The 27,571-nt window shown below is 52.8% G+C and overlaps 1 protein-coding gene across 2 annotated transcripts in view; it reads left to right on the plus strand.

Annotated features, from left to right (window-relative positions):
- The first annotated feature begins 7,448 nt into the window (after window positions 1-7,448).
- Window positions 7,449-27,571, plus strand: part of PHACTR3 (phosphatase and actin regulator 3) — a 237,698-nt gene continuing 217,575 nt past the window's right edge. The window contains exon 1 of one of the 2 annotated variants that reach the window (XM_037811591.1): window positions 7,449-7,567. In XM_037811591.1, coding sequence (XP_037667519.1) covers window positions 7,465-7,567 — 103 coding nt within the window. In that variant the 5' untranslated portion in view covers window positions 7,449-7,464. Of the gene's footprint in view, window positions 7,568-23,945; window positions 23,969-27,571 lie in introns of those variants that run through there. The other variant, XM_037811593.1, reaches the window with a different exon arrangement.

The following is a 27,571-nucleotide window of genomic DNA, read 5'->3' on the forward strand; positions in this document are numbered from 1 at the left end:
TGCCTCCTGTTGGGCTGTCCTGGGAGATGTGGATAAATAGGGGGCCACCATGTCTCCATATGCCGGGGACATCCCAAGTTACACCTGTTGCCTCATGCCATTTTTAGCAGCACCCCCTTTTGCTCTTGTGAGTGTCCCAGTTTGCACAACAACAGACTTGCTTATCCAGCCTGCCCTGGGGTGAGCCTGAGACACCCGGGGCCAAGCCTGACTCCGTGGTGTCTGTGGTTTCTGTGTCTCCCAGCTTTTCCCTCCCTCTTGCTTCTGGGGTTGCACCCCTGAATCACTCCGGAGCACAGGAGCCTCAGGCTGTTTCTGCAGCACGAGGAGGCGCCTTTGGAGGTGACGGGAGGGGAGTGAGGCTGGGCTGAGTTCCAGGATGGACGCCTGGGGCACAGGTGCAGACACCACGGGATACTGTTTCTACCTGGGCCAGGAGGCGGCGTTTAGGCAGAGTGTTGGGGTCCCCGAGACCTCCCTCGGGCTTGATGAGTCACTAGAAGGTCTTGCAAGACTCCAAAAAACTGTTACCTTCGTGGTTAAGGTTTATTAAAGCGAAAGGATACTAATAAAAATCAGCAAAGGGAAAAGGCAGGTGGGGTGAAGTCGGGAGCCTTTGGGTAGCCTCTCCCATCGGGGACCCACGGGTGCACTCTATTCTCCCAGCACGTACCAAGTGTTTCAACCAGGGACGCTTACCCAGGCCTCGGTGCCCAGGGTTTTTATGGGAGTCGGAATCCAGCCCCCCTGAGCAAAATTGGGCTTGCACCATGAACCACCCCGTCAGTCGTCACCATAAGCTAACAAAACTGCTACCAACAAGGCCTCAGGCATACAAAACACTCTTATTGGCCAGAATATTCCAAGAGCTCAGAGCCCGACTCCCAGGAGCCGAGTCCCGAAGACAGACCTTTCCTGGGAATGTGCACAGCTGAGCGCCCCCGGCCTGCTCAGTTAGCCCTTCCTGCACGAGCAGGGAATTTTCTTTCTTTTCTTTTTTTTTTAAGGTAAGAATGAACAAGTCATGAAAAGAATTGTTCTCTTTGGGGAAATACATGTGGGAATACACGTGCAGAGGCTCTGTGGTGGAAACTGCTGAGTTCTAAGATTTGGGAAAAACCCAGAGGTTTATGCAAAGGATCCCAGCATTATATATTTCACCTCCAGTAACTGCCATCTCAGAAAAATGGGAGACCATTAGGGGGTTCCCAGCAAAAGAGAAAAATAGACCAAAGAGGAGTCTCCTACCCCACTGCTGTGGCACCACCCCCAAATCCTAGCTTTAGTCGTCTGCCTGTCATTGGCCAAAAAGCAAGTCCAAGGAAAGGGCCCAGGCAAAGTGGCAGAAACGAGGCTGACAGAAGAGCTGGACTCCACCATCATCCATGGTTTGCGGGGGAAAGTCTCCTTCCACTGTGGGGAGGGAGTGGGGGCAGCCCTCTGCCCACATCAGCTGCAGTGGAGAGAAAAGACAGGGATGCAGAGGAAAAAAGTGTTTAGAGATGGAGAGAGCTGGAGAAAGAACAGTAGAGCATCAGAGAGAGACAAAAAACTGATGGACATGCAAAAGTAGCAGGAAAGAGAGAGGGGCAGTGAGAGAGGAAATGGATGGATGCATGGACGGATGGATGGATGGACGAATGGATGGACAAAATGGATGGGTGGATGGATGGATGGATGGATGGATGGGTGGGTGGATGGATGGATGGATGGATGGATGGATGGGTGGATGGATGTATGGGTGGATGGACGGATGGATGGGTGGAAAGATGGATGGATGCCATGGATGCATGGACAGATGGACAGATGGATGGGTGGACAGGTAGACAGACAGATGGAAGGATGGATGCATGGATGAATGGATGGGAGGATGGGCGGATGGATGGATGGATGGATGGATGGATGGATGGGTGGGAGGGTAGATGAATTCCAAGTGCCCTTATCTTGCCATATCAGCTCCATGGGGCCTTGTTGTTTCCAAAGTTGGGGCTCTCAGGCACCCTGACCTGCTGCTGCTTTAAGTGAACTCCACAGACACAAATGGAAGTTATAGTGCAGAGGGCCTGGTCCAAACTCCACCACTGCAACCTGCAAGCCTCAGTGTTCTTCGTGTAAAATGGGCTCGTTTTCCAGCTGTCAGGGTTGGGGGAGGGTTTGCTGATTACTTCTAAACATCTGGCACACAGTAGACCCTCAGTCACAGTGGCTGTGCTGATGATTTGTTTTTTTTTCTAATTGAGATACAATTCACCTAGCATAAAGTTCACCATTTTAAAGTGTAGAATTCAATGATTTGGAGTATATTTACAAAGTTGTGCAACCATCACCACCATCTAATTCTAGAATGCTTTCATCACCCCAAAAAGGCGGTCTGTATCCATTACCAGTCACTCCCCAAACCCTACCCACACCAGCCCTAGGCAGCCACCCACCTACTTTCTGTCTCTATGGATTTGCCTATTTTGCACATTTAATATAAATGGAATCATTAAATATGTAGTCTTTTGTGATGCTACTTTCACTTAGCGTAATCCATGTTGTAGCATGTATCAGTACCTCTTTCCTTTTTTTTCATTGTTTTTTTAATTAACTTTATAAAAAAATTTTAAAAACAGACAATAAAGAAAATTTCAAACAAAACCAAAACAAAGGAATAAGAAAAAACAAATAACCTAAAATAACTATATTACTTCCAACATGTTCCTATTCTACCCCAAGAAAATACACAGACTATAACCAGGAAAGGGATAAGGAAAACAGATAACCTAAGATAACTACATTTCTGTGAACTTGTTCCTACCATACCAACCAGAAATTAACAAACTATAGTCATTCCTGAGCATTCCCAGAACGTTAAATTTACCCACAATAACTTATCTGTTCTTATTAGATTGTTGTTCTCCCTTTACTAATTGCTATCTATTGCTAGGTCTCCTACATTCTACATTATAAACCGTTTTACCTCTTTCCTTTTTATGGCTGAATAATGTCCTATCGCATGGACAGGATGCATTTTGCTTATCCATTCGTCAGCTGATGGACATTTGGGTTGTTCCCAAAATTTGACTATTCCGGGTAATGCTGCTATGAACATTCATGTGCAAGTGTTCGTGCAAACACAGGTTTTCATTTCTCTTGGGAGATACCCAAGAGTGGAATTGTGGGGTCAAATGGTCACCCTGTGTTTACCTTCTTGAGGAACTGCCAAACTGCTTCCCAAAATGGCTGCACCGTTTTACATTCTGATGATTAGTTTTTAAGTATAGATTGATCTCCCCAATGTTCTCACAAGGGTTTGCAGCAGCTTACACTGAGACCTCAAATACAGCAGGAAAATGGCGAAAGAGGGAATGCAGATGCCTAGGGCAAAGGCAAAGGACTTGGGACGGGGGCAGGGCAGGTTGAACACGGAGACAGCTACGCAGGAGGGCTGGGTCCTCCTGCTGGGGTAGGGGGTACTCAGAAGTGACCTGGAAGCCTCTGGGTAAACATGGTGCATGTTTCCCAGAATCATTTTACTTAAGGATTTGGGGAGAAAACATCGTAAATGAAAAGAAATAAGGACATGTGTTGACTAGAACGAACTCAAAGTGCACCAGCCACCGTAGGCTCTCACCGCATCCACCCCAGCAGGTCCCGGCAAGAGAATCCTCCAGCCCGGGGACGTGGGGACAGCGGGACCAGCGCGGCCGCCGCTCCCCGGGGGTCAGCAGGGGGCGCGCGGGCCTCGCCCTGAGCCCCGACCCCGCCAGGCGCAGGGCTCGGGAGTTTGTCCCGCCCGCCAACCCCAGAGCCGGTCCCGGGCGCTCGCCCCGGATCCCCCCAGGGGACAGGGCGGTCCCCGGCGGCGCGTAACGCGCTCAGCCCGTCGACCTGAAGCAGCAGGTGGACGAGAGACAGAGCGAAGAGTCCCGAGAGCCGGAGGCGAAGCTCCCCCGGAGCGGCCGGGCCCTGACGGCGTCTGCGGGCGGCTGGCGGACCTGGAGCCCGCGCGTCCGCCCCTGGAGGAGGCCGGCAGTGGGGCGCGGGGGGCGCGCGGGGAGGAAGGTGCGGGACCTGCGCCAGCTGCCAGCCCGCGGGAGGCGCCCAGAGGCGCCAACATCGCCGTCTGTACCTTTGCCGTTTGACTCAAAGAGGATTTGAGGCGGCTTGGAGGGACCCACACAATTCAGCAGCACTGCGGGTGGGAGCCTGGGGTCCTGGGGACCCGGAAAGGCGAGGAGGAAGCAAAGAGAAAGGAAAACCGGGCTGGGCAGTGGCCGGGAGCCCGGGAGAGCCGGACACCGCTGCGCCCTGGCGACGCGCCCAAGCTGGCCGTGGGCTCCTGCTCTCCAACCTGAGCGCTCCCCTCCCGGAGCCCCCCGAGGTACCCTCGAGCGCCTGCTCCCACAGCATGGGCTTCACTGGAAGATTCGGAGGGAAATTTCACATGGGTGGGGAGAATGCAAAAGTCTCATGGATTTTTATGACAAAAACAAAAGACTTCAAACAAATTAATCGTTTCAACCCAGGATTTCAACTGCAGGGCACACCGGTTTTCTTCTGCCTTGGAGAGGACATTGAGAATCTCTGTTATAAATTCTGGGTTTTCCAGATTCTCAATATCCAGGAAAGAAACATCACACACAAACTCTCTCTCACACAGGCACACACACATACACACATACTCAAATACATATGCACACACGCTCACAAATATACACACTTAACACACTCTCACACACACACTATTGCTCAGCACAACTTCTCCAGATTCCACCATCACTGTCTTCTTCATCAGCCCAGGCACTCTGCGTAACTTGTGGTGCCTCTTTTTTCTTTTTTTCATTATAAAAACTCACATCCATTAAGCAATAACTCCTCACTCCACCCTCTCCCCACACCTCATAACCACTATTCTCCTTCTGTCTCTTTGAATTTCATTACTCTAAGTATTTCATATAAGAAAAATCATACAATATGTATCCTTCTGTGTCTAGCTTGTTTCACTCAATATAACATCTTTAGGCTTCATGCATGTGTAGCACCTATCAAAACTTCATTTCTTTTTATGGCTGAATAATATTCCATTATATGGATTTGCCACAATTTGTTTATCCAGTCACCTGTCATGGACACTTGGGTTGCTTCCATCTTTTGCCTAGTAGTGTGAATAATGCAGCTATGAACATGGGTGTACAAACATCTGTTTGAGTCCCCGTTTTCAATACTTTTTGATATATACCTAGAAGTGGGATTGCTGTGTCTTATTGTAGTTCTATGTTTAACATTCTGATTAATTGCCAGATTGTTCTCCAGTGGCTGCATCATTTTACATCCCCTCCAACAGGGGCTCCCAATTCCTCTGCATCAGCACCAACACTTGTTATTTCCTGTTTTTTCAATAATAGCCATCCTGGTGGGTGTGAAGTGGTATCTCATAGTTTTGATTTGCATATCTCTAATGGCTACTGATGTTGAGCATCTTTTCATGTGCTTATTGGCCATTTTAACGCCTATTAAAATCTTTTGCCCCTTTTTAATAATTGGATTGTTTGTCTTTTTGTTGTTGAATTGTAGGAGCTCTTTATATACTCCAGGTATTAAACCCTTATCAGATATATGATTTCCAAATATTTTCATCCCTTCTGTAGGTTGCCTTTTCACGTTCTTGTTTGTCTTTAGATGCACAAAAGGTTTCAGTTTTCATGAAGTCTAATTTATCTGTTTTTTTCTTTTGTTTCTCATGCTTTTGGTGTAATATCTAAGAATCCATCACCTAAAACATAGTCCTGAAGATATTTCCTTATGTTTTTTTCTAAGAGATTTATACTCAGGTTGTTGATACATTTTGAATTAATTTTTGTATGTGGTGAGAAGTACGGGTCCACATTCATTCTTTTGCATGTGGATTTCCATTTGTCACAGCATCATTTATTGAAGAGACTGTTCTTTCCCAATTTAATAGACTTGGCACCTTTACTGAAAATCAACTGGCCATAGATCTGAGGGTTATTTCTGGACTCTCAACTTTATTCCATTTGCCTATGTATCTATGCTTGCACCAGGACCACACTGTGTTAAACAGTGTAGATTTGTACTGTTTTGAAGTCAGGAAGTCTAGATCATGCAACTTGGTTCTTTTTCAAGATTTTTTGGCTATTTTGTTCCCCTTGCAATTCCATATGAATATATGAAAATTTTGCAGGAAAAAAAAGGAGGGGCTGCTAGTATTTTGATAGGGATTGTATTGAATCTACAGATCACTTTGGGTAGTATTGACATCTTAACAATATTAAGTCTTCTGATCCATGAACATGGAGGCTTTAATTTTGTTCAGCAATGTTTGTAGTTTTCAAAGTACAAGATTTTCACCTCCTTGGTGATGCGTGCCCAGCAGAGGGCGCACGGTCCCGGGTGGGAAGAAATGAGAGCCTCTCTCGCCCACACCTCCCCTCTGTGAAATGGACGGTAGGGTGACACCTGCCTCTAAGTCCGGGAGATGGAATCAGAGGCCGTATGGGGCCTTAGAGACCTGCACGCGTAAAGTTCCTGGGGATGGAGAGGGGCATTGTCCCTTGGGGGCTCTGAGGACCTGTGCCCCTTACACGGAGCCGGACAGGCCCAGTGCTACCTGGAACTCTCTCTCCACCTGGCCCTGTTGGTGCTCACGGGGCCCTGACGTGTCATGACAGGGAAACCTGCCTCGAAGACAGGGTTGTGGCCGTGGAAGCCCCGAAGTCCACAGACGCTGCTGCGCCCCTCCTGGCCCACATCAGCCCCAGGGGATCGTGGGGAGGGGGGCAAGGTTGTGACAGGGACCCAGCTGAGGGACTTGGGGGAGGGGTGGCATAGTCCTAGTTCTTGCACTGGTTGGTGGTTGCAAGGGAGTCCCCCATGCAGGTGCTCATTAAGCTAAATATGTGTTGTATTTTATAACACGATGGTTTAAAAAATGTCACGGCTTTATTAAAAGTGTCACAATGGCTCCTGGATTTTACACTAATTATATTAGAGGCAGCCACGGCTCCTGCAGCCTTAGGAAGAGTCAGGCCCTAGCTAAGCCGCAGGCTCACTCTAATCTCTTCTTGCCCTCCCCAAGCCGGCTGTACACACCGGATCCCTGAGGATCCCTGAGGCTCAGAGAAGCCGAGCGACTTGCCCGGGGTCACACAGCTGGTTACAGCGTATGAACGGGGCGGCTACAGCTCCCGCCCGGCTGGACCGTATTTCCAGGGCGTCCCTTAAAGCCGGCAGGACAGGGGCAGGGGCAGGGGCAGGGGCAGGCCGGGCAGGGTCCCGGGCGGTCAAGGTCACCGCCGCGCCCCTCCGCGCCCCCGCCCGGCCGAGGGGCGGCCTCCCGCCGCGGCCCCGCCCCTCGGCCCGCGCCCCGCCTCCCGCGCCCCCTCCCCCGGCCTGGGCTCTGCGCGGCGCGGGCGGCCGGCGGCGGGACGCGGCCCGGAGCCCCGGGGCCCTCCCGGCGGGATGCGCGGCCGGGCGGCGGGGAGAGCCCGCTGGCCCGCGCCTCTGCGCTCGCTGCTGCGCGCCTTCGGGGCCCAGGACGCCGGCGCCCGAGGCCGGCCGCAAGGTAAGCGCGCGCGGGGAGGGACGCGGGGACCGCTGCGGCTCGGGGTCCCGGCGGGCGGGGAGCTGGGAGCCCGCCCCCCTGCCCTCGGCCGCTGCGGGGAGCCGAGGAAGCCCGCGGCACCCCCAGCGTAGAGGCGGGCGCCTCCTTCTCGGGGTTGCCCCTGCAGGGAAGTCCGGCGCGGGCAGCGCCGCGCGGGGGTCGCGAGCCGGGCCTTGGGGTCCGCAGCCCCGGGCTTTGGAGACTGTCTGTGGTCAGCTGCGTGAGCGTGTGCGCGCGGCACCGGATCTCGCCGTGCCTCGGGGCCCGCGTCTGTAAAGTGCGGGCGGACCCAATACTTGGTCTTGGGGCTACCGCTCCCCTCTCCCCAGTGGGCGCTGGTCACAGGTTCGCCCCTCCTGCCCAGCGAGGGCCGCGGCGCCTCCACGCGTGTGGGCTGGGCAAGGGCAGCGCGCCTGCGGGGCGGACACCAGGCCCTGGAGCTGGTCCAGCAGTCGGTGATGGGATCTCAGGAGGGGGGCTCCACCTGGCCCAGGGGAGGGGTGCTGGAGGGTGAGGAGGGGGTGAGCCTAGGGATCACCTGTTCTCACCCCCCCGGCGGAACCTTTGGTGCCAGGTGGGCGGGGCCAAGGATTGTTGGGCCAGGGCTCTCCCAGCTGGGCTTATTAAGAACCGCCGCCTCGGGCCCCGCCGCCTCGGGCCCCAGGTGTCCATCAGCAGCTCCTGGAATCTGTTTATTTAACCCGTACCCAGGTGGTTCATGGGATCAGGCCAATCAGGAAACGCTGGTGTAAATACCTCGGTGGTTCTTAGCTGTGGTTCTTACTGGGGGTGTTTTTTGCTCCCCGAGGGACATTAGGCTGTGCCTGGAGACATTTTTGGTTATCACAGCTGGGGCGGGGGCTGCCACTGGCATCTAGTGGGTTGAGACAGGACATGCTGCTAAGCACCTGTAAGGCCCAGGACAGCCCCCACCACAGAGAAGTACCTGGCCACACCTATCAATGGTGCCAGGGGTAGGAAACCCTGAGACGCGTGGGGGTCACAGGAGTTGTGAAGGGGACGCCCATGTTATTCAGGCACCATTCAAGAGCCTTTGTTTTGCCCCAGAGATGAGAAATTCAGAGCCGAAGCTTTGTGGGCACTTAGGTATGGTGAATGGAGCAGTCCCGAACCCCAACATAGGGGAGGGGTGCCCTTTTGTTGCTGAATCCATCCGAGTGTTTATTGAACACCTACTAAGCGTCACGCTGCCTGCTGAGCTCTGAGGGTGGAGCGGTGCACAAGTGGGAGCTGCAGCCCCTCTGGAGAGGTAAGCCCCCAACTCAGTGCCTGCACATAGTAGGTGTTCAGAAGTGCTGGCCCCCTCTCCTGGACATACCCACCCACTTTGGCAATACGCGGGTACTGAGTATAGAACAAGATGTATTTGGGTTGGATTTTGGAGAAGGGCATTTCAAGTCGCGACCTTCGGCAGTTTGGCAGTGTGTTCTGAGTCGTCACGGGTGTATGATCTGCCTGCAGACATTATGCAGCCTTTGCCTGCTCCACACATTTCAGTTGTCAGGCATTTTTAAAATAGTTCTGTGGCTGCTTTTCAGGCCTGGAAGGGTGGCAGGGCCCAGCCGCTGTTACCCCACTTTTGTCAAGGAGGAAGCTGGGATATTTAGACTGTGGGTCAGCAAATGTTTATTAAACACTGCAGATGCTTCAAGCACTGATCTAGATGTTGAGATGCAGCAGAGAGTGAGGAGGCCAAGCTCCCTGCCCTTAGGGAACTTTTGTTCTAGTTGGGGGAGAAAGACAATGGATAGGCAAGCAATTAAAACAAAAATATAATTTCAGTGCAGGAAAGTCTGGGGGAGGAGATCCGGACCCTGAGTGGGGCTGATCGCAGGCTGGGAGCTGCTTTGGCCTCAGTGTCCTTCGAAGCAGGGCCATTTGACCTCAGATCTGAGTGGGGAGAAGGGGGAACCTGGGAAGATTTGGGGTGAGAGCATTCCGGGCAGAAGGAAAAGCAGTGGTGGAGGCCCGGAGTGGGAATTAGCTCGGTGGGATTGGGGAACTGAAGGGAATGGCTGAAGTTGGAGCCCAGGCAGCAGGGGGGAGTGGAAGGGCCTGAGTTTGGGGAGCGGGCAGGTGGGCTTGTAGCCCACGATGAGCCACTGGGACTGGCCACTTGAAATCCGAGCCATTGGCAGGCTTTAGGCTGAGGGCCTGCGTGCTGTGCTTTACCCGGGAGAAACTTCGCTGTGGCTGCTGTGGCTGCAGGCTCTTTGGGGAAACCGCCTGAGGGCAGGAGAAGCTGCTTGCTGCTTGTCAGGAGGTGCAGCGTCAGAAATGGGGAACCCGGGCAGCACTGGGGCATTTCGGACGTAGAGTGCTGAAATCCGGGGTGCTGGAAATCCAGGATGCTGCCTGGGTCTTGGGTCTGAGCGGCTGGGGGATGGAGGCGCCGTTTCTGGAGCTGTTGAAGTCTTGGAGGGTGGGGGGCAGAAGTTGGGGGGATGGGGAGATTGAGGGGAGAAGGGGGAGGGGGCCGAGAAAGTTGCAGGGAGGAAGCAGGAGTCCATGTTGGCCATGCCGGGTGGGAGAGGCCTGCTAGCCTTCTACTTGCGTGTGCCCGAGTCTGCAGTCTGCGGGGCTGGGGGGCTGGGGGGCTGGAGACAGGAATCAGACTCCTGGGCTGGGAGGGTGGGGTCTGGTCCCTAGAGGCTTGGGACCCGTGAGCTCATCTCTAGGGCTGAGCCAGAGAGTGGGGCTGAGCTTCTGGGTTTCCGTGTTGCATCTCGAGGTTGCAATAGGACCCCATCCAGGTACCAAATTCTAGTTTGGAGCAAGGTCCGGGGACCCCGGGGAGAACCGGCCGGACCATGAGACGTCACCCAGCCGTTCACTCTCTGCCACCTGAAGCTCGTCTCCCCTGATGTGTGGAGCTGCTGCCCAGAGCTCGCTTCGGGTGAAACTTAGTCCCCAACCTGAGAGCAATAATGTGCTATTTCTGTGGCCAGAGTTGCTTTAATTTAGGAACAAATTAGCCATTTATCTTCCAGACTTCTAAGTCTGATTTGGAAGCGCTGACTCGACCGGGGTTATTTCTACACCAAATGAGGTTGGTTTTTTTTTTTGGAAGGGAAAGGCGTGATCGATGAGTTCATGACGTGTCCCAGCTGATGCTCATTAAAAGTTGTGGTTTGGGGGCTGCAAAAGGCGTTTGAAATTTAATGCCCTGTTATTCTGTCTCAGAGTAAGGGCCTGGTAGGGCTTCCCTCCCGGGCAAAAATCTCTGAAGAGCCATAGCAGGTCTTTTGAAATCTTAATGACAAGCAGATGTACTTAGCAGACTTTCCTGGTAGCAAGTGACTGAAAAGGACTAGACCTGCAGAAGCAGAAGGGGCATTTGTCGGTTCAGGAACCCCAGCCTCCCAGGCCCGGTTGCCTTCAGCAGCTCCAGCCACGTCTCCTTACCTCTCCCAGGCTCGTCTTGGGTCACTCATCCTTGAACCCAGTACTGTGGGCAGGGAATGGGGAGAGCTGGGCTCCAGCCTTGTGCCTCCCTGAAGTCAGGTGTGCAGCCAGCATCCCTCACTGGCCTGACTCTCCCAGAAGGAAATCACGGGGTGCAACCAGAAGGAGAGTGGGTGCTGGGCGTCATGGCAAGCCCACCTGCAAACCTGCTGTGGATTGGAGTCACCTGTCGGCCTCAGCCTCCTCTCTTGGAGGCCACAGCAGAATTCACGATTCCCGGGTGGCAGTGGACGGCCCTGGGAGGCTTTGTGATTTAGCTGGATGTCTTCCTTCTGGCCACCTGCCCAGGGCACAACTGCAACGGCAGGTACCTATCCCCATCCCCCATCCTCCCCGCTTTTCCTTTATTTGCCCCATGCTCTGCGTTTTTCTCACCACTTATCTCTCATCCACACGTGTTTCTGCTCCGTGTCTATAAGGAGCCCCCCTGTGCTGGTGAGCTTGGCCAAAAGACCCAGTTATCATTTCCCCCGACACCCTTTGTTTTTTAAAAATTGAAGTGAAATTCACATAATGTAAAATTACCCATTGTGAAGTGATCCATTCATTGGCATTTAGTATAGTCTCAATATGGTTCCAAAACCTTCATCATTAACCCAAAAAGGAACCCCCGTGCTCCCTTCCTCTTCACCCCCCAGTCCTTGCCAGCGTCCAATCAGTGTTCAGTCTCCATGGATTTGCTACTTTGGATATTTCATATGAATGGAATCGTAAATATATATATGCCACCTTTTCTATCTGGCTTCTTTCATTCCGCATGATGCTTTCCAGCTTCCCCTAGGGTGTAGCACCAGAACTTCATTCCTTTTTATGGCTGAATAATGCTCCATTGTGTGCATATTATAATTTGCTTATCCATCATCTGTTTGGCTTTTGGGCTGCTTCTGCCCTTTGGTGTCTGTGGATAATGCAGGTATGAGTGTGCATGTATTTGTGGTTCCTTTTTTTTTTTTCTTTTTAAGGGAAAGAAGTGAGCCTCAGCCTTTAAAACAGGCCTGGCATATAGTTGGCACTCAATAAATGTGTTGGATGAATGGACAATGTGTTCTCCAAAGCAGGCAACTGGTTTCTTTGGGGGGAATCTATAAATATATATTTACACTAGTGCTACATGAATACAGAATACACACGCCGAGAGAAAAATAAAAGCATTAAAAGTAAGACTAACTTCTCCTTTGAACTTTGAATGTCACTCCCTCCTTTCCCCTGCCTCCTTCCCCAGGGGGTCCACTGTTACCGTTTTGTGGGTCCCTCCAGACTTTCTTGACATTTACTTGCAGTTCTCAGTAGAAAATATACAGTGTTGTTTCCTGCGTCTTAAAGAAATGGCAGCACACTGTACATTTTGTTCTGAAACTTATTGTTTCAGCAGTGTGCCTTGGAGATTTATCTGGGTTAATAGTTTCTTTTTAAGGGCTTTGGAACATTCCATGGTGTTTAGCCCTTCTGCTGTCGGTGGCATGGAGGCAGTTCTGGGATTTTCTCCACTCTGGGCCGCGTGGCAGTGAGTGCTCTCGCACGTTTCACGTGAGGCGTGTTTGATGGAGTGGAATTACTGGGATCTAGGATGGGAGCATTTTACATTTAATGCTGCCAAATCGTTTCCCAAAGTGGCCGAGCCACTCACAGCTGCAGCCTCTGAGCCACCTGTTTCTTCGTTCTCACCAGCACCTGATATTGTCAGATTCTTAATTTTGCCAAATCGGCGTAAGAACACGGAATCACGTTGTTTCACGTGCATTCCCTTGATTGCTTGTGAGGAATTTTTTTAATGTTACATGGCTGGGATTTCACCTTCTGTGAGTTTCCTCTTCATTTATTTTACCCATTTTTCTCTCAGGTGGTTAGTATTTTTCTAGATGGTTTGTAAGAGCTATTTATGTATTCTGGAGTCTAACCCTTTGCCTGCCGCAGTATTTTTGCTCTCCTTGTGGCTTGTCTTTTAACTTTGCTAATGGCTTCTTTGAGCAAATAGAAGTTTTTCGTTTTGATGTAGTAAAATGTATCAAGTTTTTCCTTTATGCCTTTGCTTTTTGTGTCTTCTTTAGGAAATCTTCCTCTCAAGGTTGGGGTGAAGAGCTTGTCTGCCTGGGAACTTCCTGGTTTTAGCTCTGAAAATCTCACGCCTGGGGGCCCCTGGTCCAGAGCAAATGGTTGATGTCTTAGTTGATGAGCAAATGCTGGATTGCTCTCACCATTCCCACTCAGTGGGGTGGCTTAACAACGGAATTTTTTGGGCTCACGGCTTTGAGGCTACCAGGAAGTCTGAAATCACGATATCGGCAAGTCTTGCTTTCTCCCGGGGTCTGTATGTCCTTGGGCTTCCCTGGCTCCCATCATGTGGTGATGTCCTCTCCTTTCTGGGTTCTCTTTATCAGGCCTCCAGTAATCAGTATTCAGACGCACCCTCATTCCCTTGGGCCAGGCCCTAACTAAAAATAGCGTCGTTAAGGGGTCCCCCTGCCGCTGGGGTCACACCCAAGGAACGGGGCCGAGCACGTCTGGTGGGAGCACGTGATTCACATGCCACGGCTGGCACCCACTTGACAAGGTCACACACGTTCATCCATGTGTCCTTCTGTCACTCGTGTCACTTTTTTCTTTACATTTGACTTCCAAATCCACTGAAACCCACTTTTGGGAACTGTGGGGTGGGATTCAGGTTTCTAGTAGGGGTCCGGCAGTCACAGTGGTTACTGGGATGATGTCGCTTTGGCGGGAACCCCCAGCCCCGTGTCAGGGAATGAGGAAAGCTCCCCGGGGTGATACAGCAGCCACAGCCCCCACCCCAAACTCGAGACTGGCTTTGGGCAGGAGTTTGTCTTCTGACTTGGCTGTGTGTTTAATAAGTCCCTCTAACTGAGAGAAACACCTCGCAGGGATTCAGCTGTTTGGAGAAGTTCAGATGCTATTTTCGCACTGTGGCAGCTGTTGTCAAAGCGCTGCCTGCTGAGCCTAGCCTCTCCCCTGTCACCTGCTGAATGACTCACTTGGGCTTAACGAGCCAGGGGCCTGGGCTTTCCCGGTCCCTCCTCGATTTGCACTTAATTAAGGGCAACCTGTTGAAATTGGAATTCCTATCAATTCAGTTGCGGTTTTTTTTTTTGTGGGGGGGCGGGGGGCACCCAGTGCTGACCTCTTGCTTCTGACTTCCCCATGGACTGGGTCGCTGGCTGGGCTGGTGGTGAAGAGACGGGGGTGCTGCTGTCTCCAGCTGGCTGGGCTCGGCACAAAGCTGCCCTCTGGGAACTGGAGCCTCTGTGGCCCAGGTGGTATGGTAAGATGCTGATTTTGCATAGTTACAATATTTTCAGGAAAGGAGAATAGTTATTAGGTTACAGGTGTGAGTTACTATGTAAACCTTTGAACATCTTTTTCTGGAGTGGAATTCAGCAGCCCATGGACGGTTACACCCTAAACCTTTAGGGCCCATCCGGAGTCAGTGGGGCATGGATCAGGCATCTCAGTGTCAGCGGCTCACAGGGGCTGGAAGGGCAACTTCGGTGGGTCAGGTGGGCCCGGAGTAAGAGGGTGTTGCATTGGAGGACCGTGTGCCCTCTAAGGGGAAAGCCGACACCAGGTACCAGGGATGGCCATCCTCAGGGCCGTGGCTCCAGGTGGCCGGCCTCCAACATTTCAAGAGAAGCTGGACATCTGGATTTTTATGTAAAATCTCCCATTGTATTTAACATCATCAACTAATTAAAATATGTGTATAGGCAAATATGCATTCACACAGGTGTGCATGCAGTCCCACGGGTCCCGTGGGTGCCTGGGTGTAGGGGCTGCTCTGACGGGAGGCTTAGGGGGCTTTCCGGACCTTCCCCATCCCCGGCTCCCAGCCCAACCCCACACTTCCATCCCCGCGGAGCATCCCATCTGGAAGGATCCCAGTCTCACATAACCCGAGCACGTGCGGAAATGAAAACAGCTTCTGTGTTTTCTGATGATCTCAATTTTTTGTTTTGGTAACTTAGGAGATTATGTTTTTGAAATATTTGCTGCCTTTCCCTGGGGAGGAAAACAGGCCCCTGCCCCCTTGGCGTCAGGCTGGTGATCTGAGTTATTGAAGCGTGAGCGGAGGGCATGGATGCCCCTTCCAGCGGTGTGTGGTTCTGCCGGGTACCTGCAGGGTCCCCAAGAGGAGCTGCTGCTTTGGCCTGGGTCTGGTTGGGGGCAACGTGGGCCAGGGGTGATTGGCCACTGCAGCGGACGTGGCTTTCGCCGGCTCACCCTGGAACCATGCGCTATGGAGCCCAGCGCTGTCTCAGCAGCTTCACACCCTCAGGGCTCCGTTTCATGGTCACCACCTTGGACAGACCCTCTGTGACTGATCCATCTTTGTCGGTCATCTACGGCTGTACAACAACCCACCTCAAACTTGGTGGCTTAAGACGTCCACGAGTTACTGGGCTCACATACCCGTAATCTGGATGGGGCTCGGCACGAACAGCGTTTCCAGGGGTCTCGCTCACCTGGGGGCAGCTGGGGGCCGGCCACAGGCTGCTGCAAGGGTCACTTCAGTTCCAAGGGTGAACCTCCAAGAGGAAGAGGCCCAGGTTCTGTCATCTTTTCTGGTCTGCTCTTGAAAGTCTCATGCCATCACTCCTGCCATAGACTCGGCCTGGCCAGATGCAGGGGCAGGAAAAGACCCCACCTCTCAATGGTAAGAGTGCAAAGGGACACAACAAATAGAGCACATGGGATCCTGATAACATTACGGCCATATTGGGAAAATGCCACCTGCCATGCAAACCCCCTGTTCTTGTTTGCTAACGCTGCCAGAATGCAAAACACCAGAGATGGATTGGCTTTTATAAAAGGGGGTTTATTTGGTTACACAGTTACAGTCTTAAGGCCATAAAGTGTCCAAGGTAACACATCAGCAATCAGGTACCTTCAATGGAGGATGGCCAATGGTGTCCGGAAAACCTCTGTTAGCTGGGAAGGCACATGGCTGGCGTCTGCTCCAAAGTTCTGACTTCAAAATGTCTTTCTCCCAGGACGTTCCTCTCTAGGCTGCAGTTCCTCAAAAATGTCACTCTTAGTTGCTCTTGGGGCATTTGTCCTCTCTTAGCTTTTCCAGAGCAAGAGTCTGCTTTCAAAGCCCTTCTCCAAACTGTCTCTCATCTGCATCTCCTCTCTCAGCTCCTGTGCATTCTTCAAAGTGTCCCTCTTGGCTGTAGCAAGCGCTCTCCTTCTGTCTGAGCTTTTATAGGGCTCCAGTAAACTAATCAAGGCCCACGGTGAATGGGAAGGGCCACACCTCCATGGAAATTATCCAATCAGAGTTATCATCTGTAGTTGGGTGGGGTGCATCTCCATGGAAGCACTCAGAATTACAATCTAATCAACACTAATACATCTGCCCACACAAGATTGCATCAAAGATAATGGTGTTTTGGGGGACACAGTACATTCAAACTGGCACACCACCCCCCTTGCCACCCTGATTCTCATGGACACTCTTTTCAGGCCCCTACATCTGTCCCCAGTGTGTGTAACTGTGCAGGAAACGGCTGACCTGGCGGGCCCAAGCCTGCTCACAAGGTTGGCCCTTCGATCTGAGAAATCGGATTTCCATATGGTTCCCACTGCTGAACACGGTGCCTAAAGTGCTTGTGCAAACACTATGGCTTGTGCCAAACACCCGCTTTCCTTCTGGATTTCTGCCCTGTGCCCGGCAGGCTGCTCGGTGACCCCAGGTCTCTCATGAGGTTCCCCATAGGCAGTGTCTCACATGCTGCCACCACCTGTGGCTGGAGGAGTTGAGCGTGTCCCGTGGGGCTCCCCGGGGATGGGGCCTGGGAGCCTGTGCCCAGCCTCCCCTGGACTTCTCCCACGTCTTTTCTGTTTCCTGATCTTGCTGTTTATCCGTTTGCTGTAACAAAGCACAGCGTGAGTCCCACTATCTGCTGTGTCCTGTGGGTCCTTCTAGGAAATCACTGACCCTGGGGTGGTCTGGGGACCCCCGAAACAACAGTCATCCACTTACTTCCTCGTAAACAAGCCGTCTACCTGCCCCAGCAGACGAAGCCCCCACGTGGGCACTGGCTGGTCTGTGCCTCTGCACATGGTCCAGAAACTCCGTGGCCAACCCTGACCCTGCGGTGAGCCATGTCCCGGGTTCATCTCTTCACACTGCAAACCTGTGATCTCCCTTAGAGAAGGCCTGAGCCTCATCACGTCGAGAGTCAGTGGGTTTGGGCTTCATCAAGTGACCTCCCCCTCAATTAAGACAATAGTTTAAAGAGCACTCAAGACAAGAATTCAACTTCAACACATTTTTACCGTTAACGGAGCACTTAAGGTAAAAGGAACAAGTTTACAATGTAAAAATTAATTGATACATTACCAAGCCTGGTAGCCCCCCTCCTCCAGACACAGCTGGACGTGAGGTCAGAGCTCCCCCTTGTCTCAGTTACAGAGAATTTATAGCACTTTTGATTTACATCCAATCAAATCATGTTCTATTTTTACATTAAATGATGCTTTAGAACACGAATGTCTCATGAAGCAAAGCACCTCGATCCATGAGTGGTTCAAGATCAAAGGAAGGTATCCATGTTATCAGAGACTTAGCCTTGAATGCCTGGAAAACTCTACTGATGATACTTTTACTAATTAAGCTATGATTTCTGTAAGAGCAATGTAACATACTTTCACTTGTATAAAGACCAAAAATTAGAAAAGAGATTACTATTACTTGTCTTTAACTTGTTAATATAGTTTCTTTTCATTTTATTCTGTGATTAGTTTAGCCATTACAGCATATTGATAAACATGCATTTGATTAGCCCTGAATTCAACCTTGCTACATTATTTACGACTTATTTATAGTTAAAGTACAGCTGCAGCCCGTCCTGTTTTCACAGAGGACCAGGTGATTACATGTTATCTATATCTAAGAAGGTTGAGAGGGCCTTTCTGTTTTCTTGAAAATATTCACAGCTTTTTAACTGTTTAGCTTCTCCTTTGGTATATCCTTCTAATAAGGAACTTGAAGGATATGAATCGTCTGTCCCAGTTATTATAGTAAGGCTTTTCCACTTTTTATCATTTGGAAATTGTACTTGAGTGTTTTTAGGTAAATGTTCTGTTAAATATGCTTCTATATCAGAAGGAATAACTGGTTCTTCACCATCAGAACAGAAAGCTTCAGTGGTCTATGAGAGCAGCATGGAGAGAAGGAATCAGCCCTCTCATTTTCAGGTTCCTCAGCAGAGATAATGTCCTGCGATAGCGGCCAGGATCCCGTCAGGGGGTGAGGGGGTGGAGGGTTCCTTCTTCCCCCGCCAGGGGGAAGCATCCTAGGCCCACAGGAGCTGCTCCACCAGTCTGTTCTGACCGGGCATCTCTGGCTCGCTCCCTAAAGGACGCTCGTGAAGCAAGAGAAGCCTTGAATCCCACACTCACATCGCTCTGGAATTGCAAGGGGCAGGTGTGCAGCTCTCCGTAGGAGCCCGTGGTGGCAGGAGCTGGCTTTTCTGTTTAGAGAAGCTTCCACTTTCCCCTGAAAGCACATCACCTTTTTAGTCTGTCTTGGTTTCTGTGCCCACCGTTTCTACAAGCAGAACAGACGGTGGGTCTTCTCCCCCAGCCCCTGGCACCCACACTTCGTACCAGTTAAATGGCGGCCACCACCGTTCTCCTTCTGATGCCCAGACCGAAGTGTTTCTGCCTTGCCCTGCTCCCCACCGGGTTGAATTCCTTTCTGCAGCGAGTGAGGTGTCCGGGAGCTGGGGGGGCGTCCTGCCGGCTGCTGCATGCACAGCACACGCGTGAACGGTGGGTAGCTGCCTTGCTGCTCACCCAGAGGGTAAGAGCTAAAAACGGTTTCTCTGCACTAGGTGAGGTTTGTCATACAAGTTAAACTAAGCAGTGTCTAAGACAGCTGTGTTATCCAAACACTCTCCATCTCCAATGATTGTGTGATTCATACTAACTCAAAAAATGAGCTGGTACATTAGAGGCCTGCTGCAGAGTGTGATTGCTAGTTTATTTTAAGGGCTTTGCTCTTTGTTGTTTTTCCTTTTCTTCCTATAATCTACAAAAAACTCATGATCAAGTTGGTACAGAATTTTATTGCTTATTCATCATTGGAATTATCTGCTCTTATAGATTAAAGTGATTTTGAACTTGAGGAATTAGGCCCAGAGGCGAGAGAGTGCAGAATATTTCATAGGGGTTATTTGTACAGGGTTTGCTGTGGAGTCACATGGTTATGGGGTTGGAGAGAAGCATTCGCTTCTGTTGGACAGTGACGACCCCACCAAACCGGGCCAGGCACTGCGCCGAGCCCTGCACTCATACCTCCTTGTCCCCTGTGCAGCTGTGTATGCGGTAAGCTCCCCGAGCCCAGAGAGGTCCAGAAACTGCCCTGGGTCACACAGCTGGTGGAGCTGGATCAGATTCCAGATACCATTTCGTTTTCCTGCATCTTGTAAACCTTCATTTATATTCCCTACCTTTTCTTTCAGTAAGTGTTTGACCACAGGCCAATGCTAGTTCTTAGTGCCAAATCCCAGGGTACTTACCGGACATCCCAATTCCGGCCATCTCTTTGGGAAGTTGGCTTTGGAAACCAGGAGGCTGGGGGCAGGAAAGTGCCGGCCTCTGCGGGCAAGGGGTGTGGCGGTTCTCCCTGCCTGTCCTCCGTGGTTTGTTCTCTTTGCTCCTGTCCCAGGTCGATTTTGGGCACACCTGAGAACCTCTTTCCACGGGTCATTTATGTGGTGGAGGAGGGGTACGGGGTTGGGCAGAGGCTGAGAATGACCTTGACTTTGGACAGACGTGGGTGGGTGTCCAGCCCTGCCGCTCGCTGCCTGCGCCACCTTGCACATTGCCACACGTCTCCAAGCCTCAGTTTCTTCTCTGTGGAGGAGGCACCAGTGCCAGCGTCTTTGGCTTTTGGAGGACCCTAGGAGAGGACGGGTGTGTTAGTTTTCTGCTGCTGTGGTAACCAGTTGCCACCCACTTAGTGGCCTCCAGCGATAGCCCTCTGTCATCTCACAGTGCCCTGGGGTCAGAAGTCCTGCTGGTTCTTTGCTCCGGGTTTCCCAAGGCAGGGGCCCAGCTCCTTGCCGGGCGCTCTGGGGAAGACTCTGCTTCCAGGCTCACCGGCTCGTTCGCAGAGTCCAGGTCCCGGTGGTTGCGGGACCGAGGTCCGGTTTCCCTGCTGCTGTGGCCGGGGCGTGTCCTCAGCCTCTAACGGCCCCGCAGTCCCTGACTCGTGGTCCCCTTCAAAGTCAGCCATGGGGGGCCGGGTCCTTCTCTGTCCTTGAATCCCTCTGACCTCCCCTTCTGCTGTGTCTTGCTCACTTTCTCCCTGCCTTTAAGGACCCTGTGATGACACTGGGCCCACGGACCATCCCAAACAATCTCCCAATTTTAAGGTCGGGCCTCAATAACCTTAATTCCATCTGCAAAGTCCCTTCATGGCCACACCTGGGCTAGCGTTTGATTGAGTAGCCTGCGAGACTCAGGGGTGCAGCAGGGTGGGGTGCGGCCTGGCATTCTGCCTTTCCGCCGGCACCTGGGATGCAACAGCTGCTGCCAATATGGAGGGGCTGTGTTCGTTGGCCGGGTGGGTCTCCAGGGAATCTTAACTGAGAGCAAACCAACCCCCTAACTTAGCCGTAAATCACCTACAGTTGTCTGAATTGTCATAGCAGTGGCACAGGGTGACGTTTTCCCCTTATTACCAAGGATGCTTTTGAATAGAGTTGGCTATTCTAGTTAAGATAGATCTCAGTTCTGTCCACGGCCGTCCGTGTTCACGGTCAGCCCCAGTCCAGGCCACCTTGGTCCCTCTCTCCTCTTTATTCTCCAGCCAGGGGCCTGGGGAGCCTTCCGAGAAGGTCGGCTGAAGCTCGTCACTCCCCTGGCTGAAGATGCTCCCGTTCCCCTCAGAATAAAATCTGCCTCCACCGCGGTTTCCCAGAGCCCCTCCGAGGTCTGGTACCTGCCCACCGCCCCCACCCGTCTGTGCTGCACCCCCTTCGCTGTGCTCCAGCCACCCAGCACCCCAGGGCCTTTGCATGTGCTGTTAGGAATAGTCCCCTGCCCTGCACCCCGTCCCCACCCCACACGCTCCCCTTCCCCTCCCCTGCTTTCCCTGCTCCCTCTCTGGATGCCTGGCACAGCACCCAATGAATCCGCTTGAATGAATGGACAAGTGTGTCAGTGAGTGAAAGAACCGTCCAATTCAAACCCCAAACAATGGCCTCGTGTTCTCGAGGCCGTTTCTCCTGGACGGCGACCGGCAGTGCCGTGCAGCCTCAGGCCACAGCCTCCTTTGGAGGCAGGGTCAGCGTAGCCCCTCTGCTGTCATCCCGGGTTCTGGTGGGAGCAAGGCCCCCCACCGTTCTTCCAGCTCTGCTCCCTGCTGACAGTCCCCATTCCTGCCCTGTGCCCCTAAAATCCTGGAGGCTCCCCTTCATACCACAGAGTGAGCAGGCACACAGTCCCCCTGAGTTGCTCTCGAGAAGAACCAGTACCCCCAAAACTGCAGCCTGAAATGCCAGGAGAAATCTGTTACACCAAAGTTCTGGGACAGCCTCTGCTAAACACAGATGAATGTTAACCCCCCGTGTGCCATGGAAAACACTGGCCCTGTTCTTAATACGCCAGAATGGAGGGTGCTGGAGGCTCTGAAATTCAATTACCTAAATAATTGCTCTCCCCAATTCAAAATCCCGATAGACTCACTGGCTTTCTAGTGCGTACAAGTTTTACTGAATTGTGGGCTCGAAAGGAGATCACAGCTTCTATGAATATAAACACATTGCATCATTATTTATAGGTTTGTACAGGTTGATTCTTGGAATTGTCACAGCTGTGACTTCAGAAGTTATGATCTATTTTTAAAGCACTACCTATAAAGCTAGTTCTATGGATTTTCTGTAATTTATAGACGAGGCTCCCTGCTGTGTTTGAACTGTTACATTGTAAAATCCTTAGCCTACTGTTCTGCACGAGGTGAGGCGTGGGTGATATAAATCCATGCTCTCTGGTAAATCAATAAGCCCAGCTCTGCAGCATCCTGTGGAGAAACGCCTCTCTTTTAGTGTATAAACCCAGTAAGCATGTTAAAACGTGCACCTGAAATTCCAGGAAGGAGAGCTCTTGTGTGACAAAGACCATCATTTAAACATGAATCACTTCTTTTAAAAGTAAAAGTAAAAAAAAGAAAGTGTAAAACATCCTAATGATTCAGTTGACAAGCATAATTGTGGAACAGGATTGTAGATTTGCCCTTTATTTTTAAAATTCTAATCCTGTAAGTATTTTGTGAATTTCTTCTGGCAAAAATGAATGCATGAGTGATGAAGCTCAAGTCAACCTGGGTGGTCTCCACCGCTGATCTGAGCCCCTTCCCCCCTCGCCTGGCAGTGGCCGCTTTCCCAGGTAGAGGACAGAGCTATCCAGAGCCCTCCTCTCACTCCGTAAGGATACGGAGCTGTGGAAAACATTTAGTACTGTGTGTGTGTGTGTGTGTGTGTGTGTGTGTGATTGTGTGAGATTGTGATTGTGGTATTACTGTGGAGCTCTGCCATTTACTCACTCACCCAGTGAGAATACATAGATCTATTTAATTAAAAAAAGCCGCTGTGTAGCAGTCCCTGTAGAGATGTACCGCAGATCAGCTGGCCTCCCTTGAGGGGCATTTAGGATGTTTCCAGGCCCCTTGCAGGGGAGGGGCGTCCTGGGCACTGTAGGGTGTCGGACAGCCTCCCTGGCCACCACCTACGAGACCCCCCTGAGGTGTGACAACCCAGAACGTCTCCAGATGTTTCCACGTGTCCCCTGGGGGACAAAATCGCCCCTTGGTTGAGAAGCACTGATAAAGATCGGGGTAAAATCATCTGTAAATTGGAGCGTTTCCACGGTTGTTTGCCAGGTTGGAAAACTGCACCAGCGAGGGCGGGAGTGCCCGTGCTCTCGGAGGCTCCAGCACCTCCGCCTGCGTTCGAGGCTGTCTCGATGCCCACGGTCCTGTGCCCAGTGGCGAGCACGTGTCTGCGTGGTCACAGCTTCCGGGGCTGTCGCGGCCCTGAATCTGCACACTGAAAGCCGCTCATTTCATTATAAGTTGCTTTGATTTCTCCTTATCATTTCAAAAAATCAGTAAAACGTTCTGGGCGTAGGTACATAATCCAGCCTGTGAATTTGAACCGAGGATGGCGAGATGGGACAGTGTGACAGGCGTGATTTAGGAGGGGGCTTGGTGTTGGTGGGCTTGAGCGGCCCCCCCGAGCCCTGACGGTGGAGGCTGGAACCCAAGTCAGCACAAAGGGGCCCTTCCCAGCCCCGTCCCCGCCGTGCCCCTGCTGCACCCCCGCCCACGTCACACGGGCCAGCCCCGCGGCCCCCTCTGCCGTTCTGGCGTGTGGCACCAGCTTGCGAGTCTGCTCAGCACGTTCCTATTCATCCTTCAAAGGTCTGCCCAGTGGGGGTGCGCTGGGGTTTGCATCTCTTGTCCCCTGCGGGAACCCCAGTGCCTGGAACAGGGCAGGTGCTCAATATTGGCCAAGGTCAAGTGAAAATGCAAGTAAGCGGATGGCCATTCCTCTCTGGGACGTCCCTTCCCAGCCCCCCCGGCCACTCCACCAGCCCCCGCCTCCCCGCTGGGATGCTGTGGGACCTGTCTCCCCCACCACTGGCTTGCGAGCTGGGTCTGAGTCACCTTCTGTGCCTGGCGGCAGGCGGCACAGGGCCTGGTGCTGGGACGGTGCTGGGTCTGCATTCGTTGAGCGAATGGCCGCATCGGAAGCGGGGCTGGGGTGAGTGGTGGGACACTCGGATGGCTGCTGCAATGGACCCAGGAATCCTTTCCTGCCCGGGTGCTGCCGCTTGTTAGTGGTGGGACCTCCGGTAAGTCACATCCCCTCTCTGGGCTGCGGTGTCGTGTAAGGAGGGGATAATCACCCCGCCCTCGTGGTATAAGGCAGTGCAGACGAGGTCCTTATAAGCCGCACACTCTGCAGGAAACGCAGCCTGAAATCCCGCCATGGCTGTCACTGCCGCCTCCAGTCGGTGATTTTCTCAGGGGAATGGAGGAGGGGCAGGGCCCCTGCCTGGGCCCGTTAGGGCATCTTTGCACGGGAGAGCTTGGGCTCCGGGGTGGGGGCCTGGCCAGGCCAAGTCCGCAAGCCTCCCCAGCTCCTTTCCCCATTTGCAAAATGGAAATAAAATACTACCTCCGTCTATGGCTGTCTTGAGCGTTAGCTACATTAATAACTATCAAGTTTTTAGAACCATGTCGGGCGCATAGTAGGAGCTGTGTTAGTGCTGAGTAGATGAAAACCCACCGACAGAGGCTGAAACCACGAGGACGCTGTTCCCTTGGTGAGCTGTCTGGAGGGAGATGGCGCCAGGGCTCCTTCCTGAGCTGTCGGCATTTCGTCCTCCTGGTCGTGCACGAGGAGGCTCTGCAGCTCCAGACCCCACGGGGCACCCAGGCGGGAGCAGCAGCCGCCGGGCCTGCGAACGGCAGCCGCGGGACTCACAACCGCCTTTTCCACAGCGGTGCTCTCCATTTGCCGGCCGTCTTCCCCGGAGGCCGCTGAGGCCTGTCGCTTTCCCGGGCACCCTCCCGACGCGGGAGGTGGATAAGGCACACCCAGGACGGAAGCAGGAGGGCGTCATGCGGAGAGGCACGGCAGACAACGCGGAGAAGAACTTGGCCGTGATACAAAGGAGGAGCAGACCGGGGCTCTGTTTTCTGTGTTCCCCATTCCCTCTGCCCCTCGTGTACTATATCACCACACCTCAGCTGCCCCCTCCCCAGTCACCTGGGCGTGCTCGGGCAGGTAAGGCAAACATCCAACGGCAAAGGATCCTGGCTCCAGAGAGCTATCTGGTGGTGTATATCCAGTGCTCGCCACAGGCCATGTGCTGTGCTGAATGCCGAAACCCTGTGCGGTACGGTGGGCTGTCCTGCACCGCCCCCAAGGCCATGGTTAGCCAGAGATGGAACCCCATCTCGAACCCGGGTCTTCGGCTCCAGGACCTGCTCAAAAGGGCTTCTCTCTCTGGGCTGCCTGAGGGTGGACTGTCCTCTAGGGAGGGCTGGGGCATCTCCAGGAGGCCTCGGGTGCCCACAGCCTGTTTCTCTGGGCAGCAGTGCTTGTGGATGCCTTTTAGGGGGGAGACCATGAGTGGTGAGATGGAGGCATTTTGTTGTAGAAGAGTAGGCTGTTTAAAAAGGAGCCCTGGCTGGTGTTGCGTTGAGCCCTGCCCCGTGTAGCATCATGGACGGGGTCCCAGGTGTAGCCCCGCGGAGGATGTGGTTAAGAGTGGAGAGAAGCCAAGTTCAAAGCTGTCTCCAGACAATGTAGGTGCAGTTTCTCGTCATGGCCAGCAGAGGGCGGAGCTCCCCTCCTTCACAAACACCACTTCTTTCTGTTTGGAGAATTTTTTTGTCTTCACTTTTCTCTTTCCTTTGGTCCTTTGAATTCTGACACTGATGTTAAGCCCCATTGTACCTCTTTGGTTGTCTCTCTAAGAGCGTTTGGCCAGCAATGGCTTGAGCAGCTCTTTCTTAAGCGACTGAAGTTTGCTGTTTGTATTTGTTTCCCGGGGTTGTTGTAACAAAGTCCCACAAATCAGGTGGCTTGAAACAACACAAATGTGTTCTCTCACAGCTCTGGGGCCAGAAATGTGAAATCAAGGTGTCAGCAGGGCCACGTCCCTCTGAAGGTGCAGGGCGGCTCCTCTCTTGAGTCTGTCGGCTCCTGGTGTTTGCAGACAGCCCTTGGTTTCCTGGCTGCAGCTGCTCGCTCCAGATCTGCCCCTCTGTCTTCCCTGGGGCTGTCTCCCCTGTGAGTGTCTGTGTCTCTTCTTGTAAGGATGGCAGCCATTGGATTAGGGCCCCTTCTAATCCAGCGTGACCTTGTTTTCACTGCTTCCACCTGCAGAGACCCTGTTTCCACATAGGGTCCCATTCGCAGGTGCTGGGGTTGGACTGCCGTATCTTTTGGGGAACACAATTCAAGCCACAGCACTGGTTTAGTTATTTTCACATTAGGGGTGAGGAAGAGACCAAACAGCCTATGGATTGATGGGGGGCACGGCTGCCTTGGTCCCCACAAAAGCCTGGAGCCTCCTGGGCTGGAGGGAGGCAGAGCCCTGAGTTTCGGAGCAGGGGCTGCCCCTCAGTGTGTGCTGATTCTGTCAACAGATCTTTACTGGGCACCTCTGCTGTGCCCGGCACTGTGTGGGGAGTGATGTTGGCATTGCAGCCCCCCGGGTCTGTGGCCTGTCGGCTTCTTGAGGGTCTTCCACATGTGAGGGCCTGGGAAAGAAATGCTGGTGGGCTCTAGGATCAGGAGAGTGCACAGTTGAAATCGATGACTGAGTGCCTACAAAATGTAGCTGCCTGTCATCTGGTTGACTGGAGTTAATACTCGCGTTGCTGTGCTTGGGGTGTAAATGTGTGTTGGGACTGGAACGGTGCCCTTAGAAGCTGGAGAGCCTGGAGCCGAAGCCCTTGGCAGTGGGTCTCCCGGGCGCCACCCCAGGGTTGCTCAGCGCTCGTCACTTTACCTGGGGTTGGCCATTCCTACGGCCAGTGACAGGGCTCGTTGTACAGGTAAGGAAGTGGGGGTCTGGGAGGGGGTCCCACCGGCTGCAGCTGGTGCAGATGGGGCTGTCCGACCCAGAGCCTGCGCCCTTCCTTTTCCCCCTTTCGGAGCGGACTGGCATCTGGGGGTGGCCAGGGGATGCTGAGCCCCCCCCCCCCCCGCAGCAGGCTCTTCTACATCATGTCAGATGCAGCTGTCCAAACAGGGCCCCCCGTCTTCTGCCCTCTCCTGGACCCCTCCCCACCCAGAGCATGGCAGCATGGCCACCTGATGCCAACAGCAGCCTGACAGTTTGACTCTACTCCCTGTGTCCACTTAGTCACCAAAAAGCAGAAATCTGAGAGTCATCCTTGGCTCCTTTTCCTCACACCCTGCCCTCCCCAATGGCGAATCCATCGCAGGCCCTGCTGGAGCCCCCGGGGAATGCACCGAGTCCCACCTGCTCTCCTCCTTTAACCTGATGACCACGGGGCCTCCTAGCCTGACTCCCTTCTCTGACAGCAGCCAGAGGCAGCCCCTTTGGAGACCCACCTCTGCTTGAAAGCCTTCCGTGGCATTTCCTCATCCTTGGAACAAAGCCAGACTCATACTCAGCTCCGCGAGACGCTGCAGGGTCGTTCCTGTCCAACTCTCCAGCCCCAGCTCGCACCCTGACCCTCACTCTGGCCTCTTCTCAGGGGTATCAGAGCACTGTGCTGGTACCCCCTCACCGTTGCCCACACCCTCCTTCTGCCCAGGCCACCCTCCCTCCTTTACTTGTCTGGTTAATTTCCACTTAGCCTCCAGTGTCCAGAACGTTACTTCCTCAGGCCAGGCTTCACCCTGTCTGCCCCTACCCCCTGTACCCTGTACTCTTTGAGTTCATTGAAATCAATTAATTGATTGATCATTT

The sequence above is a fragment of the Choloepus didactylus genome, chromosome 19, assembly GCF_015220235.1.
Source record: "Choloepus didactylus isolate mChoDid1 chromosome 19, mChoDid1.pri, whole genome shotgun sequence".
Lineage (NCBI taxonomy): Eukaryota > Metazoa > Chordata > Mammalia > Pilosa > Megalonychidae > Choloepus > Choloepus didactylus.